This window comes from Miscanthus floridulus, chromosome 2, assembly GCF_019320115.1.
Source record: "Miscanthus floridulus cultivar M001 chromosome 2, ASM1932011v1, whole genome shotgun sequence".
NCBI classification, from domain to species: domain Eukaryota; kingdom Viridiplantae; phylum Streptophyta; class Magnoliopsida; order Poales; family Poaceae; genus Miscanthus; species Miscanthus floridulus.
In genome coordinates this window covers 51,280,541-51,300,418 of record NC_089581.1, presented here as the reverse complement: position 1 = coordinate 51,300,418, position 19,878 = coordinate 51,280,541, and the positions used below count along the sequence as shown (strand labels likewise).

The window sequence follows — 19,878 nt, the reverse complement described above, 5'->3', positions numbered from 1 at the left end:
CGAGAAATATGTTCAAGACGAAAATCTCTAAACCCTTTCAACAATTGCAAACATCTTTCATAATACGAAATTAAAACTTCACTTCGGCATTCATAAATCCCAGCCAATTAATTTATAACTAGTATAGAATCACCAAAGATTTCAACAGCATCGGCATGTATCTCCTTCAGCAATTCTAACCCTTTCATCAAGGCTTGGTATTCAGCCTGATTGTTTGTCGATGTAGCAGCAATCGGCAATGAAAACTCATACTTTCTTCCTTGAGGTGAAATCAACACAATGCCGATACCTACTCCTTCACCACATGTGGACCCATCGAAGAAAAGTGTCCAAGGAGCAACCTCTAGAGAGTCCACTGTATTACAATGCTGAGTGACAAAATCAGCCATAACCTGCCCCTTAACTGCCTTAATCGATTCGTAACGTAGTTCAAATTCTGATAATGCTAAAATCCACTTGCCGATTCTACCACTTAATATCAGCATCGACAGCATATACTTGACTACGTCGTCTTTGCATATGACCATACATTTGGCAGATAACAAATAATGTCTTAATTTGATACAAGAAAAGTATAAACACAGACATAATTTTTCAATGGCCGAATACCTTGTCTCAGCATCCACTAATCTTCTGCTCAAATAATAAATAACACGTTCTTTCCCTTCAAATTCTTGAATAAGAGCTGAACCGATAACGGTATCACCAGTTGACAAATACAACCTAAAAGGTTTCCCGTGTTGAGGTGGAACTAGCATTGGAGGATTTGTTAAATATTTCTTAATTTCATCTAGGGCTAACTGCTGCTCAGCTCCCCATACAAATTCCTGATCGGCCTTCAATTTAAGTAATGGACTAAAAGCCTTGATCCTTCCCGATAGATTAGATATGAATCTTCTAATGAAATTAATCTTACCGATCAAAGATTGCAATTCAGTTTTATTGGCAGGAGCAACCACCTTGTTAATTGCATCAATAGACTTCCTACTGATTTCGATGCCCCACTGATGCACCATAAAACCCAAAAATTGACCTGCCGATACACCAAATGCACATTTATTAGGATTCATCTTCAATCCATGCTTCCTTGTGCACTCCAATATCTTTCATAAATTGGCTAGATGTTTTGTGATATCTCCAGACTTAATCACTACATCATCAATGTAGATCTCCACTAATGTGCCGATATATTCATGAAAAATAAAGTTCATAGCTCTTTGATAAGTAGCGCCGGCATTTTTCAAACCAAACGTCATGACTACCTACTCAAACAACCCTACATGACCTGGACATCTGAAAGCAGTCTTGGGAATATCTTCTTCAGCCATGAATATTTGATTGTAACCTGCATTACCATCCATGAAGCTGATAATTTGATGTTCGGCTGCAGCATCAATCAACAAATCAGTAATCGGCATTGGATAGCCATCCATCGGTGTGGCTTTGTTAAGATTCCTGAAATCAATACAAATACGAAGTTTTCCATTTTTCTTATAAATAGGAACCACATTAGAGATTCATTCTGCATATTGACACTGCTGAATAAACCTTGCCTCAATTAATTTAGTTATTTCGGTCTTAATGTCAGGAAGTATATTAGGGTTGCATCGGCGCGCTGGCTGCTGATGTGGCTGAAATCCAGATTTGATAGGTAACCGATGTTCAACTATCGATCGGTCTAATCCAGGCATCTCAGTATAATCCCAAGCAAAACAATCTTTATACTCTTTTAACAAATCAGTTATTTGCTGCTTACACTTGGAATCTAACTTAGCACTAATAAAAGTAGGTCTTGGCCTATCGTCATCACCAATATCTACTTCTACTAAATCATCTGCCGATATGAACCCTTTACCTAATTTTCCATCATCGGCAAACCTATCTATTAAAACTCTTCTTCAGAACCGACTGCTTGGATCGGTGGAATTTCATAATCAGCCACTCTAAGGAATTCTTTTTCCCAAACTTCTCCTGATATGCATTTAGTTCGCTCATAAGTATCTGATTCTACCGATGCGATAATATAAGAAGAATCACCAGGAACAACCTCAATCTTATCCCCAATCCACTGTACGAGGCATTGATGCATTGTAGAAGGAACACAACAATTAGCATGAATCCAATCCCTCCCTAGAAGCAGATTATATGCACCCTTGTCATTAATAACAAAGAACGTCATCGGCAAGGTTTTGCTGCCAATGGTCAATTCAACACATACTGCCCCTTTAGCCGGTGACACATTGCCTTCAAAATCCTTCAGCATCATATCGGTTTTGGTCAAGTCTTGATCTCCCTTATCAAGTTTCCAATACATCACATAAGGCATAATATTAATCGCAGCCCCTCCGTCGATAAGTATCTTAGATACAGGCTACCCATCAACTCTGCCTTTCACAAACAAAGCCTTAAGATGATGTCTCTCATCATCAGCAGGTTTCTCAAAAACAACCATCATTGGATCTAGTGTCAACTGAGCTACTTAATCAGAGAGAACAACTTCTTCCTCATTATCAGATAGTGCCAAAAACTCCATTGGCAACATGAATACCATATTAACATCCACCGATGGACCCTTATTTTTGTGTTTTACTTGCCACTGCTAATGACCAGACCTCTCATTGGAGGAATTTTCCTCTCGATATAAATCCTCCTGATGTTCACATTGCATCCTTCTTTTCTGTGTCTTTGTCAGACCCTCCGGGCACCATCGAGGAAACTTGGTCTTCCAAACCGACTGATAACAGGTCCCAGTTGATTCTACATGGTGTATATTAGGGTCCCTATAGAATATTTCTTCATCGAGAACTCTTGCGTTTGTCATCTCCTCAAGCTTCTCTTGATTCCTTGGAAAATATGCAGCGCGTTTACCAAGCCTTTCATGTACACTAAGTCTGCCCCCCAACCGATCATGCACTGATGCTCTGCCTCTGATCGGCTCATTGATAAATAAACCCTGATTGCTAGGTTGAAACCTCCTTTCTGACCGATTGACCCCATAATAACCATTGCACTCAGGGCAATTTTCAACAGTTGGCAATTTAATACCTTTTTCCCAATAATGGATGAAAAACGGGCACCTCCAATGATTTTTATGCCGATACCATTCTTTCCGATGTCTCTCTTCTTGCTGTTGTCGATATCGGTCCTTACGCTGACGCCAATCCTCCTGCTGCCTTCGATGGGTAATCACAATGCCAGGTCGAGGAGGGTTTTTGGAATTACTGCTTTCTCCCAGCAAACCCTTACTTTTGCATCATCGGTAGTTATCCGATGTTGGGGATCCACTGATGCATTTTTCTCAGCAGCTTCTGACGTCAATACCTTGGTCTTCCCTTTGGCCTCCAACATATTTGCTGGAAAAGGGTGTTGATCAATTTTCATCGGCTTCTGGGCCTTGGAAGTACCAAACTTAATTCTCCCAGATTCAATAGCCGATTGTAACTGTTGCCTGAACACCTTGCACTCATTTGTACTATGTGAAGTTGCATTATGCCATTTGCAGTACAAGATCTTCTTCAACTCTTCTGCCGATGGGATCACATGATTAGGTGATAGCTTAATTTGGCCCTCTTGAAGCAGAAGATCGAATATCTTGTCGGCCTTAGTGATATCAAAGGTAAACTTTTCTGGTTCTTTCTGACCAAAGGGACAAGATATCAGCTTTTTATTCTTAACCCACTCAGCTAAGCCAATAACTGGTTCTTCATCAGAATCAGAATCTCCTACTTCTTCAACAAATGATACTTTTTTACTCCAATTCTTTTTAGGCTCAAAAACCCTAGTATCTTGATCAGAGATCCTTTGCACAAGATGACTGAGGCTTTCAAACTCCTGAGAAGCATATCTGTCTTTAAGATGTGGCAATAACCCTTGGAAAGCTAGATCGGTAAGCTGCCGATCATCCAGCACCAGACTGTAGCACTTATTTTTTACGTCTCGTAGCCTTTGCACAAAGCTTTCTACCGATTCATCATTACGCTGTTTCAATTTTACTAAATTGGTAAGCTTCTTTTCATGGATTCTAGCAAAGAAATACTTATGAAATTATTTTTCTAGATCAACCCAAGTAATAATAGAATTTGGTGGTAATGAAATGAACCATGTAAATGCCGATCCAGATAAAGATGATGAAAATAATCGAACTCTTAATTCATCTCTGCTAGCTGCCTCTCCACATTGAATAATGAAGCGATTGACGTGTTCCATTGTTGATGTATCATCTTACCCAGAGAATTTAGTGAAATCTGGTACCTTGTACCGATTTGGGAGAGGAATTAAATCATATGCAGGAGGGTATGGAGTTCGATAAGAATAAGTATTGACCTTGGGCTTTATCCCAAACTGATCCTTCATAATTTCTGCTATCTTATCAGCCCAAAAAGCATCAGCCTCCTACTGACGAACTAGCTGAATTTCCACATGAGGTACCTGCTGATATCCCTCCACATATCTTTGTGGCCCACGATCTCCAGCAATCGGCATATTTGCCGTTACTTGTGGTCCATTAACCTGTTGGAAAGGATTCATCGGCTGAGCTGCCGATGCTTGATTCTGGAAACCAGCTTGCACATGACCTTATTGAATCCCTGCAACCTACTGATTTTGCTGAACTGTATGTTGAACAGGTAACTGTCCTAACCAACTATTATTAGAACTTATCGGTACAAAACTTACCGATGGTTGGTAATTTGTTGACATTATTGGATAATTATAACCAGCTTGAGGCATGAACTGAACCCCAGTTTGACTCATAACAGGGGCTTTCTGCTGCATCGGCAGTAAGCTTACCGATGGACTTGAATTGGGTGTTTGAACCAAAGGCATCTGGAAACCTCCTGGAGTTGGTTGCACAGTAGTTGCTGTGGCATATTGAGGCACTTGAGCCATCGGTGAAACAGGCGATGGTATAGGAGCTTTTCCTACTGCATCAACCACTTGAGGTAACCCAGGATTGAAAGCAGATGACTCCAGAGGCATACCATATCCCCACCAATTAGCAGGAATCTGGCTATTCTGAGACACAGGGCCTGACATAGCTGATGCCGATAGATCTGTATTAAGCTGAACTCGTCCTCCTGGTAGTACCGGATCTGATCGTATCGGTGTAGATTGAATATTAGGTAAGCCTGCCGATAATGGAGGAGAAGTAACTTCTGTACCCACAACGACCGAGGGAGCCGATGGAGTTTTGACAGATGCCGGCTCTGGTTGGTGATAGGTAGGCCTAACGTAATGCGGTGACGCTTGTCCTTCTTTGAGAGTTCGAACCACAGCATTATGAATAGTATTGGATAGCACATTGGAATGATTAATCAAAGCATGATTTACTGCAGAATTAACCATCTCTTGAAGTTTACTAGGATTGGAGTCAAAGGTAACCTGCCGAAGCAACGGCAAATCTTGCTTCTGGATGACTTGTCCACTCTTGTTCAGGCTAAACAATTTTAGACAAAGCTGCCTGTATTCTTCTACAGCCTTTTCCATAGCCTGCCTTTGCTCTTCCTTAAGATCTTCTTCTGATACCGCGATAATGTTCCCTGAATCGATCTCAGAATTGAACATATTGATCGGATTGATTGGTCCCACCAGGCGTGCCAAAAGATGTGTTGATGCAAAAGTGGATCTGCAAACACAAAGGGCTAATACCCGAATCGATATCCAAAGTGTGCCAGTCGATTTGACCTGTTAATCGACAAGGATGAAGATACAAGCACTTTGGTCCTGACAACAGCGATACGCCTGGAAGTCACGGCCAAGAGGTACTCATGCGGAACTCGAGAATCGTCGAAGGTTGCACTGAAGCTATGCAACTCGCCGAATCAATGAGAACTCATAAAAAAGAAAAATATGCAAATTGACGAAGTCGCCGAAAAGTAAGTAGATGCAAATAGGAGTAAAAATTGGTTTTGATATTGATTCTTTTCTTTATATTACATTGCTCCTCACTCTATATTTATACCCTGATCTAAAGAGACATAACCAAATACAACTAGGACACCAAGTCCATATCTAAGGAAACACGTGACTCTTACATGAATCATACTCTAACAAATATAGAAAAGGAAATCAACTCCTATCTATTTCCCTGTCCGCCTCAATTACGATGGAAATCTCACCGACCTCCTTTCCATCGGCATACTTCCTGTTTCATCGGCAGTAGTCTTCAAGCCTTCCTTCATTGGCATCGACAATAACATCTCCAACCTTATCGGCAACACCCGAGTCTAAATCAACCTTTCCATCGATCACCACCATTCATCGGCAACCATCTTTACAAGCTAATTTTCATCGGCTGTCAGCGTATATAGTAACTTTCCTCTACCGATTAGCCCACTCTGATCATTTTGACATGTGCAAAAAACGGTGTCAACAATTATTAGAAGAACTTGCAGCATGCAGCAGGGCAGTTGTAGAGGTATGTCTAGACAGATTAAGAGTACCAGATAGAGGATGGATACCACCTATAGAACAATCACCTTCATCATCATCATAAATCTCATCCTAAGCAAACCTTTTCTTACCAGACAGGTTAGGAGGGACAGTCCTCCTCAACCTAACAGATCCAAATTTCTCCTCATACTTATTGTAAACATCAGTTAGTCGAGCTCTAGTGGCAAGCTGGTAAGTTTCATAGGATGTACTGGTAAGGCTACCCAACCTCCTCAGTACTCTACTGAAACCTTTCATTTTAGCTCTAGGATCCAAGATGAATGCAAAAGAATATAGCAAAGGAATATCCCTCTAGTATTTATTATATTTGTCTATCATTGGTTGAATCACATGTCTGAGGTGTACACCATAGTTTTTTAGGTGTATAGCAATCTTAACTAGATAATGAATCATAAGTGGAGATGTAGGATAGTACACACCAGACAAAGCAACCGTAGCATCATAAAACAGTTCAAGAAATTTAAATACTTTTTGTCCAACAGCCCAATGTTCATCAGTTAAAAGCAACTGACCACCTTCACCCCTAGGATAGTGAGCATGCATGAAAGTAGTGAAAGGGGTCTGGTGAGGAAACAAATGCTTGAGCATCAGATATGTAGAATTCCACCTTACCTCCATGTCCAGCTGAAATTTCCTAGGTCTAACACCAGTGGCAATACAGTAACTTTTGTATGCAGCAATTCTCTGGTTAGATGAGTTCAGAAATGATATTGCAGTTCTAAATGTTTCAATCAAAGGCTGAAGAGCATTAAGGGCCTCCTTAACAATCAGATTTATGATATGACATGCACAACGCTGATGCATGAACAAAGTACTAACTGCATTATCAGTTTCATTTCTATCATTATCAGGGGGTACTTCAATACCAAGATATTTAGACAGTACAGGCCTAAGTGTACGCATGGCAGAAACATTAGATGAGGCATTATCCAAAGTAACAGCAAAGACCTTTTTAGTCAAACCATAATTAGCAAGCACAGATATAACCCTTTCAGCAATGGTTTGTCCACTGTGGGACACATCAATAAGCACAAGACCAAGCACCCTCTTCTCTAGTTGCCAATTAGGATTTATGTAATGAGCAACCACACTAAGATAGTCCTCTTTGGCATTACCAGACCAAATATCAGAGCTAAGACAAACACAATTTATAGCAGATGAACTAAGAGTCTCAACAAGCTTAGTCTTTTTATCAGTGAAGTATTTGACTATGTCTCTAGTGGTGTTTTGTCTAGAGACAGGAACAAACTTTGGATTATGAGCATTTCTAATCTAATCATAAAAAGCATCAGTTTCATCCATACAGATAGGCACATCAAGTCTAGAAAGTAATTGAACCAGTTCAGTGCGAGCAACAAAAGGATAGTACTCCCAAGTACGCATACTACCATTAGGATTAAAAGATATCTGAGACTGAGTCATGCTAGTTTTCTCACGCCTCTTAACACATTTGTCCCTATGACGAGTGAGGTGACCAGTGCCACCACTAGAAAGAGTAGAGTACTGCTTATTGCAGTGGATGCAGCGAGCGGCATACTTGATCTTCTTACCTTTGGGATCTTTTTTGAACAACTTTTTGAAATCGAGCCACACAGCCGAGGTAGAAGGACGTGAGCGCTTGTCGTCGTTGTCATCCTCTCCTTCTTCTTCTTCGCCCCCTGCTGCATCATTGCTGCCGCCATCAGCTTTAATGGGATCCTCAACGCGACGGCCGAACAGCTCCGCAGCGTCCTCGTGCAGGTCATCCTCGTCGTCATCTCCGGCTAGCCCGCACATCCGCCTCTCATCGTTGGCACTGACCTCAATGGTCTCATCGGAGGAGCGGGCCATCGTCACTCGCCGGCGCCTGGTTCCTCAATGGCTTCACACATAAACAAAGAATCAATAGCAGATCTAGTTAGGATTAGGGTTAGGGTTAGGGTTAGGGTTAGGGTTTACAGTACCTTGGTGGCCGGAGCACCGGGAACGCCGGCGACGTCGACAATGTGGGATCCGGCCCTCTGGTTCCTCGACAGATGCGAATCAAGAGGGGACCTACAGGAGGGGAGCACATCAGATCGAGATCCAGGAGGGGATAAGAGAGGAAGAGCAAGATCTGGAGGGGAGCAAAGCTCAACTTACCGACATTCGGAGCACCAAAGTTGTCAGGGGCCCGGCAAGGTCAACGACGGTGACGAATGAGACGACGAGGTGGACGACAAGGCTACATCAACGGGGCGAGATCAAGACGAGGCCGTGCCGTGTGCCCGTGCCGACCAGCTGTGGCTCTAGATGCCACCGGAGGGCGAGAAGAAGAGAGGAGACACCACCGGAGAGGGAGACGAAGAGAGGAGAGAGCCGCTCGCAGAGGTTAGAGCGAGAGACAGGAGAGAGGGAGCTGGAAACAAATGAGCTAGGGTTTCATCGATACGGGGCAATGTGGGGGCGCTGGCTTATATAGTCGACCCATCCAATGGTCGGATCCATCAGTCATGAAGGATCTGGGGAGGGGATCAACGGCCCTCCTTTGCTGGATCCGTGCCAAGGCCGTGCCGGCTTGTTAGCCGTGCCGTGCCTGGGCTGTGCTAGCGGGCCGAGGTGGCAGCCCAGGCACGGCACTGCTGCCGGGCCGTGCCAGGCACGAGCACGAAGCAGGTCGGGCTAGGTTGGGCCTGGGCCGTGCTTTTTAGTGCTGTGCCCGTGCTGGCCCACCGTGTTAGTGCCATTTGGAAAAGTATAGAACTACCTACTTGTTCGTCCCGTTATGCTGGCGGGGCTGATCAAGGTTGAGGAAACCGAGAATGATGATGATGGTTCTGATCCTGATTCCGGGATTTAGAAATAACACAGTGGCGGACTGTCAGTGCTAGCAAGAAGCAGAAGCAGAAGTGCCATGACTGCTAGCTGCAGCTGCCAGACAGCGAAGATGAAAGCTGAAAATCAACGGTTGGTCATGGGCTTGCCTCTGGGGTGTTTAGTTTCCAAATTTTTTTTGCTTTCTAAAGTAAAAGAGCATGTTTGGACACATGTATGGAGTACTAAATGTAGACAAAAAAAAACTAATTGCACAGTTCTCGGCAAAATTGCGAGACGAATCTTTTAAGCCTAATTAGTCCATGAAAAGCCTTAAGTACTACAGTACCCACATGTGCTAATGACCGATTAATTAGTATCATTAGATTCGTCTCGCAGTTTCCTGATGGGTTCTATAATTTATTTTTTTATTAGTATCCAAAAACCCCTTCCGACATCCTTCCGACACATCCGAAATGACACCCAAAAATTTTCACCTCTCCAACTAAACACACCCTTATTGGCTTGCCGCTTGCACTTGTGTTAGTTGCATATATGATTTACCTGGTTTATTCAGCATATGTTGTTGCATGAGAGTTTATACAAACTTAAGAGCGCGCACCTGTTCAGGGAATGAGATATGCTAGTATATGTACCAGTGCGAAATAACTGAAACTCTCAATTCCTATTCAGACTCCAGAATCATGAAAACTGGAACTTGCCGATAAAAAATACCAATGTTTGTTGCCATGTTAAACACCTGCGCGCATCTATGAACATGCTGAATCCGTACTTTCCTGCCACTGTGAACTGTCGTGGCTCCGTTTGACTTGCTGAATCTGTTCTGGCTAAATTGTTATGAGAGAAAAACACTGTTCTGGTTAAAAAAACAAGTCGAACCAGTCGAATATGGGATAAGCCGAACGGAATACAAGCGACATGTAGTTGGGTGAGAAATTTTTTAAGTGTCGTCTTAGCTTCCGAGCTTAATAGCTGGAAACTTAGAACATGGTCACTTTCCTTGTTTCGGGAACGTCTATGCTCCCGATTCAAAAACATTTACGTTCAATAAAATAACACCTTAAATTCCCTTTTCATGTTTCCATTCCCTCACGGGAACATGGCTGCTAACCTCACAAGTCCATATTTTATATACTTTCTATTCTATGTACTCCCTCTTCTTTTCAAATTATAATTCATTTTGGCTTTTTAAGGTATAATAAATCTTGCTATGTATTGCAATGTACTTAGATATATGTTATGTTTGGATACACGACAAAATAACTTAGAATTTGAAAAGAGTACTTGTATAGGAGTAGTAGTGCACATGAACTCATGTTCCTTTGATATTTTCCGTCCGCTTGGACCGCTTGTGAAGACACAATGGCCCCGTTCGGCTTACTAAATCTTGGCTAAAATTAGCTGAAAAACATTGTTCTGACTGAATTGTTATAAGAGAAAAACACTGTTCCAACTAGAAAAATAAGCCAAACAAATCGAATATGGAGTAAACCAAACGGAACCAATCTGTTCAATGCTCTTCCCTACCCAAAGATAAAATTCGATCTTCAGGTAAACTGTAAACACCACACACGTGATCAATCGTGATTCGTGATCGTGACATTTGCAAACTCCCTTTTGCTACGTATATTTTTTTGAAAGTAACCTTTTGCTACGTATATTTACTCATCGTTCAAGCTTTCAGCCTGATCTTCTCATCGAATTATAAGTTAAAACAATATTTTTCTCTCACATTAAATTAGCTAGCAGTAATAATCCACGATAATTTCAGTGGAAACCAAGCGGAAACCAACAGGTGCTGCACCAGCGAAATTTAGGGCAGTCCCAATGGTGCATTGATGATGGTTTCTATCCTCATTAAATGACTTGCCACGTAGGCAAAATGCTGACATGACAACGTAATTAATGAAGAAAGAGAGCAAAAATCATAGAAATGGTTTCTTCATAAAGAAACCAGGTCTACTCTTGACCCAATGCATTAAGAAACCATGAAATCGCCATTGGGAAGAAACCACCAGTTTCTAGGGAGCTCGTGTCGCACTCCCATTGGAGAAAAAGATAGAGTTGGGAGAGAGAAAGAGAAAATAGTTATTACTTATAGAAACTATAGGTTGGAAAGCAGTACTTTTTTGGTGCGATATCCTATATTATAGAAACTACTAGTTTCTTTCGTTGGGAGTGCCCTTGTACGAGTAGTACATCTCCAGAAGACCAGAAACCAAAAGATCACGTGCCATTAATTGTAAAGTGCACGGACGGTCTCCATTTATAATGTGTCTCATCCATCCGTTCGGCTGGCTTTAAGTCGGCTGACGGGCTGGCCACGAAATCACTGTTTATGTCATGTCAAAACAGTATTTTTTTTTCGAGTAATGTCGGAACATTATTTTTCGGTCCAGCCTACGGGGACAGTATTTTTCGATGCACGATGCAGGTACAGGGACGCCGCTACCCGCCGCCCTGCACCCACGCCACGCCATGCCGACGCTGGGCATCGCGCCACTGCTGGGCACCTACTTCCGGCGCCGCTTCGCCGCGGCGGGCCTCGTCGAGGCCTCCGTCCCGCTGGACGGCGGCGCCACCACGGTCCACTGCTGGCGCTTCTCGCCGGGCGCCGCCGATGACGGCGAGGGCGACGCCCGCCCCGTCCTGGTGCTCCTGCACAGCTTCGGGCCCCCGGCGACGTGGCAGTGCGGCGCCAGGTGGGCCCGCTCTCGCGCCGGTTCCGCCTCATCGTCCCGGACCTCCTCTTCTTCGGCGGCTCGTCCACCACGTCGGCGCCCGGCGCCGGGCGGGTCTCCGAGGCGCAGCAGGCAGAGGCGGTGGCGAAGCTCGTGGCGGCCGTAGTGGCGCCAGCGCCAGGCGCGCCGGTGCGCGTGTCCGTGGCCGGCACCAGCTACGGCGGGTTCGTGGCGTACCACGTGGCGCGGCTGCTGGGCCCTGCCACGGTGGAGCGGGCGGTCGTCGCCAGCTCCGACATGCTCAAGGCTGCCGACGACGACCGCGCTCTGCTCCGCCGCGGCGGCGCCGAGCGCGTCGAGGACGTCATGCTGCCGTGCTCCCCGGAGCAGATGCGGCGGCTGCTACAGCTCGCCTACCACCGCCCGCGCCGCTTCACGCCGGGCTTCGTGCTCCGCGACCTCGTCCAGGTAACCGCAAACTCCTCCTCGATCCATGCCTGAATTCCTACACTATACAACTCAAAGCACTAGATAGAAATAGAAGATGCGATCGTGCTTCCGGTCAAACAATAAGCTCGATCGTTCGCGTGCTCGTCGTGTCGCGTTGGGATCGAGTCCTTCCTTTAGGCCTCGTTCGTTTGGCCGGTTTTGAGGCCGGGAACTATTCTGGCTAATCTATACTAATACAAATAAGCCTATCAATCCAGCTGGAACAATTCCAGTGCAACCGTTCCAGATTAAACGAACGGGCCCTTAGGCCATCTGGCTCGCTGCTCGGTTGCATCGGAGTGTCGCATTCATGCATGGCCAGATGGCCTGGCCTCCACGTCACGTCGAGACGGTGCCAACTGCCATGCCACGTCGCCTGGCGATGACGTGGCCCTGGATCGGAATTCTTGTTTCTGACGCCAGGTTCCTCGTCTTCGGATCCTCGCTTCCCGGGTTTCCCAACTGCCACGCTGAATCGCCATCAACTCCCAGCGGCCGTGGCCTAGCTTCCGTTCGTTTCCCAACCGTTCCTGCGGCCGTGCCGCTCTTCCAATCAATCAATCCTGGATGCCCGCTCTAGACACCCAGATCCTTCTAGCGCGTCGTTGCATGCCTGCCTGCCTACCTGCATTCCAACAAACGACGACAGGCATCGCGGCCATCTTTTTCCCCGACCTCAGAGCGTCTAGACGTCCGTTCAGTAGGCCTTCCTTTGTTGACGTTGACGGCTAACTCTATAGTGTTGGGCAAGTGGGCAGACACAACCATTGTATTAGCTCGGCTGCCATATTTTGGTATGCTACCCCATCGTAATTTCTTTGCAATTACAAGAACAGCCACTGCACATGTTCAGTATCAGTCTTTGAAAAGGACCACGGTGCTGGCATTGTACAACAGCCGGTTCTGGATTCAATTGGAAGTTGGAACTTGAGAGTAGTCAACGTCAACAATGGAAGGCCTACTAAATCCAGGCCGTGGCTGAAGTTAGTAGTAGATTTCCTATTATAATGTCAATATACTCAATAAGTACTGAAGTGCAGTCTTATCTTTGGTTCTGGAGACTGAAACACAACACAGTAATCCGTTACTTATTGATAGAAACTACCTCTGTGATCTCAGCATGATTGCATGACTACGACCTCTAGATTTGAGTAACAGTAAGACTCTGCTGCAGTATCTGTACAGCGACAAAGTAGAAGAGAAGAAGGAGCTAATCAAGGGGATAACACTGGGTAACAAAGACAAATTCCAGCTTACACCTCTCCCCCAGGTACTTCCTAAATACTTTGCAACAGCAACGCATTATTAGTTATTACCATTCCATATTTGATCTTACCCAACATATGTCCAATCTTTCAGGAAGTCCTTGTGTTGTGGGGAGAGCATGATCAGATATTCCCTATCGAGAAAGCATTTGAAGTGGCAAGGTCAGTACATGCTGATCTCACCTTGTACAGTTTGATTTCACGTGTGGCATTTAAAACTTACGAAAGGAAAAATGCAAATGCAGGAAACTTGGAGCAAATGCTAGGTTGGAGGTCCTCAAGGACACCGGCCACATGCCTCAGGAAGAGGGTCCAAAGCGGTTCAACGAGGCAATCCTGAACTTCTTGCTTCCAGCTCCAAAGTCCTCTTTGTAACGCGATATGAGTAGTTATTCAGGCCCAAGGATCTCCGGGAGAGTTCATAATTTAAGATGCATTCTGCCTGATTAATGCAGTTCTTTGTTGGTTTGGTATCACCTCCAAGGTTGATGAAATGGGAAAATATGTTATTGGATTGCTATTTATCTGTCAACAGATTTCTTCCCCATTGAATGCTTGCATGTGTCGTTTCTTATGCTATTTAGCATGTTCCTGTTTGTGTTGTGATATCTGGAGGGTGAATGATTCGTGGGATCAAATCAATATATATTGCGCGACATTGGATGTGTGGGTGAAGGGAGCGGGCTTTTAGCAGCGTCGCGGTTGCAAAGGAGCAAAGGGCTGTTAGGGTTGAGGTGGGTCTCAAGAGCAGTTGCGCCCATGGCATTGGGGCACGTCGGGTCGTGCAATTAGACAGCGGCAGACGCGTGTCGATCGCTAGAGTGGGGAGCAAATGGGGTGGAGAGAAGGGTCTGATCGTCAAGAAGTCGTGAAGTAAGACATCTCCGAAACTATGTATAGTTTCTATGTAAACTACATTTCTAATGGATAGTTTCTACAGAATAATCTTTTGCCCAATCGCACATCTTCTTTCTCGCTCATCTACATATCATATCTCTTCGTGTCTTGATTTTCGTGTAGACATGGTTTTTATTAAGAAATAATTTCCTCCTCTCTCAGCTCCTCAATAAATCGCTTGCCACGTCAGCAAAATGCTTAGGTGGCAAGATAATTAATGCACATAGAAACTATGATAGTTTTTGCATTGTGAGTGCTCTTGGCTGCCTAGAACAAAGTTGTTCCTGTAGCATAGGTCGATCATGGATTGGGCGGTGCGACGGTGCGGGGCGGACGATGACGAATATGGTGGCGACAATGGCTGAGGGTGGTGTTATGGGCAGGCCGTCGGTGTCGCTAGGGTCAACAAGGGGCGGCCATCGCCTTCTGACACGGCGCAAGTGACCAACCTTACATGAATTTCATTCATACGACCCCTTTGGCACGGCTCATCCAAAACGGCTTCACCGGTAAAGCTAAAGCCGGTGAAGCCAGAAAAACTGGCTTTTCCCGGCTTCTAGTTCATTTTAACCCCGGCTTATAAAACGACTTCACGCTACAGTGCCTCGATTTGCGCAAAATAGATGAAGCCGAAGCCAGCATAAGCCGTGCCAAAGAGGCCCTAAGTTCAATGCTCAAATCGTTCATAAAAAAAAGTTCAATTGCCAGGATTAGCGAGAAAATTTCGTCATTCCAAAGAGGCCTGACTTTTGTAGATGCATACTGTTATAAGCAGAGTGAAGTCAGCAAAAGTCGTCGTGCCTATGGCTCGCCCATACAATGATACAAACCACCTATCCGTCTCAGACTTTTGAGTGCCAACCACCGTGTTGTAATCATGCATTACACCGGCGCGCGCGTGCTGGTCTCACGCTCTCGGCGCGAGTCCAGTCCAGACCATGGGAAAAGCTCGCGCGCGCATCAGCACATGCACCATGAACCCCTTGTCGCTTATGCGCCACGCCCCATCAGCTCTGGGCTGGCCTGCGCCGGCCGCCACAGGGAACAGAACGACACGGGCTGACCCTTCCACCGGAGCCCCACCGCTGCCGCCGCGGACGACGACGGCAGCACCAGCTCCCACCCGCCATCGTACTTCCTCAGCAGCGCCATCGCCGTCTCCACCGCCTCGCCCCCGAACGCCGCTTCCTCGAACCCCGCCGCGGCCAAACGCCCCCTCCACGACTCCCTCCCCCCGCCCACGGCCGCTCCCCGCCGCGCCGTGGGCGCCAATGCTGTCCCGGCCTCCGCTTCCATCACCCGCCTCTCATCCGCATCCATCCCCTTGAACGCCGCCGCCGTCGAGTCAAAAAATCTCCAAAGCAGCTCCAGCCTCGCCGCGAACTCGCTGGCTGCGCTGTAATCGCTGCGGCCGCCGCCGCCGTCCAGCTCAGTGAGCACCATTAGCTCCGGGTTGAGGTCCCTGACCGTTCGGAGTATAGCTGCTTGCTCGTCGGCGGTGGCGAGGCCGAGCCGGAACTGGAGGCAGACGATGAGGGTCTCGCCGGGGGTGAGAGTGCCGTGCAAGGTGTCCAAACATGGCGCTTGGACGATGCCGAGGTCTAGGTCGATGGACTTGGCGTACCGGAGCAGCTGCGGTGAGCAGTCGTAGCCTGGAGGTGATGCGGAGAAGGGCACGGGTGGTGTGGCCGTGGGGTCGGCAACCGTGAGGCGGACGAAGGGCGGCGTGGAGCCCCGCGGCACGCGGGTGAGCGCCTCGAGCAGCGTCGGCCATTGGACGCCGTGCGAGACACCGATGTCCACGACGTGAACCTGGCGGGGCTCGGTCACCGCACCCTTCGTCGACGCGGCCTGCGCGATCGCGGAGTTGGCGAGCGCGTTTGGCACGGAAAACCATGGGCTGACCTCGTTGAACCTGATGAGCGAGGCTCGGAACAGGCGCGGGTCGACGCCGGAGAACACCGGCGTCGGGCACTCGCAAGATGGCATCTTCACGGTCGCCGCAGCCGCTTGGCCCACGGCGTGCGGGAGGCGTCGCGTGAGGGCGCGCAGCCCGTGCGCGGCCAGGCGGTGGTTGGGTTCGCCGGAGAAGGAGGCCAGCTCACCGAGCACGTACAGCAGGTGCTGCGTGCGCGGGAGGTTGCCCGCTTCGATGGCGGCCGCGCACGGGTTCAACAGCTGCTCCGCCCACCTCGCCTCCCTGTCCGAATTTGCTGCGGTGCCCTTGCCACTCCCCTTCTTGCTCGGCTTCGACCTGACGCAGCTCGCTTCCCCCTTTTCTTGCTGACAGCCGCCTCTTCCGCCGCCGCCAACATGGGGTCGTTGGCTGCTGCTGTGTCCAGGAGACTTGCGTTTCTTGGGCTGCCCAAGCTCCTGCTGCGAGGTCATCGGTGCCGACGACGCAACGCTAGTATCAAGGTTCAGGCTTGGACGGTGCAGGGTTGTAGCAGTAGGTGGTAGCGTCTCCACGATCATGCTGCCGACGTCGTGCTGCTCCTGTGCTTCCGATGCCGACAGCCAGCCATAGTCGTTAAAGCCGAGGTCGAGGTTGGCAGCTAGGAAGGCGATGGACTCATCGAGCCAATCTGAGGTCGTGGCGGCTGCTGGTTCTTGGTCTTCTCTCTCGTTGTTCATGGCGATTATCCCTGAGCTCTCAAGCTTATCTGTGGTTCTGGGTCATGCAAGGGCTTGGTGATGTTGGCATCTCTGTACTGAAACTCTGAAGGGCTAACAAGAAGTATATTCTTCCTAGCAGTGTAGTGTAGAATTGCGGCGTTCCCTGCATTTTTATACCACTACCACCTCTTATTCTGATGGTAGCAGAGTGAGAGCGACAGCTTGACAGTGAATGCTTCTAGTTTATGTCCATCTCACTAGTTCCTTGGAGCCACCCTACTAGGAATTCTCACACCCGTGGTCCATGATGCAGGCGTTGTGTTGTGGGACACTAATCTCACATAGTGGCATTGCTGTCTTCAGCAAGCAGCATTTTTCTCTCTAATTTTTTTTTGTCGAATACATAGGAGAGTTGTAAAATACAACACGCACACCACCCACACACCCCTTAACTTTTTTCTCTCTAATTTCTTAAAGGCAGGTAGCTTAGGCTCAAATCGGAATCTATCTTTTTTTCTTGGAATGAAACTAAAATCCAATCTGTTCCCTAAAAAAAAAACTAAAATTCAATCCAGCCTATAAGGACTCGACAATTGCTCAGGTATGGAAAATTATTTTACTGCTTTAGTTGATCATCCTTTGTATTCATGTACATTGATCAGTAGCAAACAGTTTGAGCCTTGATCAGTAGCAAACAAAAGTTTGCAGTTTTACAAAAAGGAATTATTCCCCATCAAGGGAAGGATCGTGAGATCAACTAGTCCTATAAAAAAACCAGAAACTAGTAGTCTTAGTCATAGTTGTTTGAGATTTAATGATTGTAGGCAGCCAAATTACAACGGCAAGACAGAAGTTGCTTTCTTCCACAGTTTCACAGTTTATTCAGACTCTTACTCTCGTTGTGAGAACTGAGAAGATAGTGACAGTAACGTGCTTACCAAAGAGCAAACACTACGAATGGTAGTGTGTCATTTATATTGCCGTGTGTAATTGAAATGCCTCACTGCAAGCCACCAGCTTTCTATGATCCTATCCTACACTGAAACAATAGATACTACTGCTCGAGACAAGTTTTGATGCCACACCTGTTACTAAAAGACAGTTTCTTTAGTTGTATTTAAGTAGTAATAGACGGATTGGCTTACTGACATCGATCAGCTGTCCTTGTCGAGTGCAATCCATGCTACAATACCATTTTTTATATAATGATGCCACATTAACAAATAGCACAGTGTTACATACCCATCAAGGTGTTAACATTTCAAGAACTTCAATCTTCCGGAACCTTCAGTGGTTTCTCTTATTCAATTGCTACAAGTTGCCAAGGTGTTGGCCTATCGAACTCCACCCCAGTGCAGTTTTACTCGGCCAATTGGTACCAAAGCTGATGCCTAGCGATCCACCAGTTGCTTATGGTGTAAACAAAAAGAAGCAAATTGGAAGTAAACTTACACAAGAAACATCGCAGTGCTATTCCTCATTTATTTGGTGCTTAAATCAGCAAATTGGATGGTCATATGGCACCACATGCGTTCCTCATTTTATCATTTATACGTATCACTTCAATCAAGAGGGGCAAAACAGGCTCAGTATAAACACAAGAAAAAATTTCAAATTCTTCCCCAGACCCCGTACAGAGCGGACGCTTTTTGCACTGGGTACGCCATTATTATTGTTAATTGTTATGATACCACAAGTCCACAACTGTTCAGAAAAATAAAATATTGAAAATCCATGTGAAGTTTCTGGATCTCAAATATTGCAATTCCATTCCAAACATGACGTGTCATACAAGATCAATTGGGCTGTATTTTCACGTGCGGTGTCGCTATAGTAATGTGTGAGCTCTGGCATGTAAAGGCAGCCTAACCAGCACTATTACTAACTAATCAGGGTATTAAACTAATAACTAGAGACACGTATGATGACCTAGCAGCATAGGAACTAGCCACTGCCCGCGTTTCGCTGCGGGTGATGTGTTTGATATAGAAAAATTCTTAAGAAATATGGCTCATATATCTAATATGTCTTTTCATCGTGTTGCTACGAAAGGTTGATCTCCTTGCTACATTAAATGGAAAAATATGGGAAGGAAATGTAATATGGTTTTTTTATTATAATGTTGTAAACGAACATAGAGGTTGGTTGTCATTATATGGTGCATATTCGAGGCCAGCAAATCAATGACATGTTAGTGGAAATAAGTATTTAATGGAGTTGGGCTCAAGCAACTAACACACTTAGATTCAAAGCACAACATTGGCTAGGATTACATTATAGGTGGAAAGAGCAAATACTACAACACAAGTACGTCTCCTAACGTGAGGGTTTACAAAAGAGTGAATTAGGATCCACTCCCCTTAGGCGAAACTACAACACATTTCGTAAATCTGGAATTACACAAAAGATTACACGACGTCGAACACTAAATTACACCGGGATTTAAAGTTGCAAGGTTAAGAGCAACCTAGTACAACCTAGGCTTACTCCAGAAGTCGGAATAGACGAGGGCAATAGAGAAACAACAAGATAATAATTATCTAAAACATGGCGTATGACCAACAGATCCAGAAACAGGAGACTGAGAAGTCAAACATCATGAACTCTAAGACCAAACTAACCAAGAGTAGACTTGAACTTCTTCAAAAACCAGATCCCTTCTTCTCAGATTATACCATCGCCTCTGT

The 19,878-nt window shown here is 45.9% G+C and overlaps 1 protein-coding gene and 2 pseudogenes across 1 annotated transcript; 2 read left to right on the top strand and 1 right to left on the bottom strand.

The window, feature by feature from the left end:
- LOC136536533 (geraniol 8-hydroxylase-like) overlaps positions 1-19,878 on the top strand; it is a 171,043-nt pseudogene that overhangs the window by 38,627 nt on the left and 112,538 nt on the right.
- LOC136523814 (uncharacterized) lies at positions 11,722-14,053 on the top strand (annotated as a pseudogene).
- LOC136523784 (protein NODULATION SIGNALING PATHWAY 1-like) lies at positions 15,473-17,285 on the bottom strand. The gene has a single exon (XM_066517349.1). The coding sequence runs from the start codon at positions 17,207-17,209 to the stop codon at positions 15,566-15,568; it is 1,644 nt and encodes a 547-aa protein (XP_066373446.1). The 5' UTR covers positions 17,210-17,285; the 3' UTR covers positions 15,473-15,565.

Bases quoted from the DNA above. Each gene is read 5' to 3' on its own strand.
- LOC136523784 (XM_066517349.1), bottom strand. From the start codon at position 17,209: ATGAACAACGAGAGAGAAGACCAAGAACCAGCAGCCGCCACGACCTCA.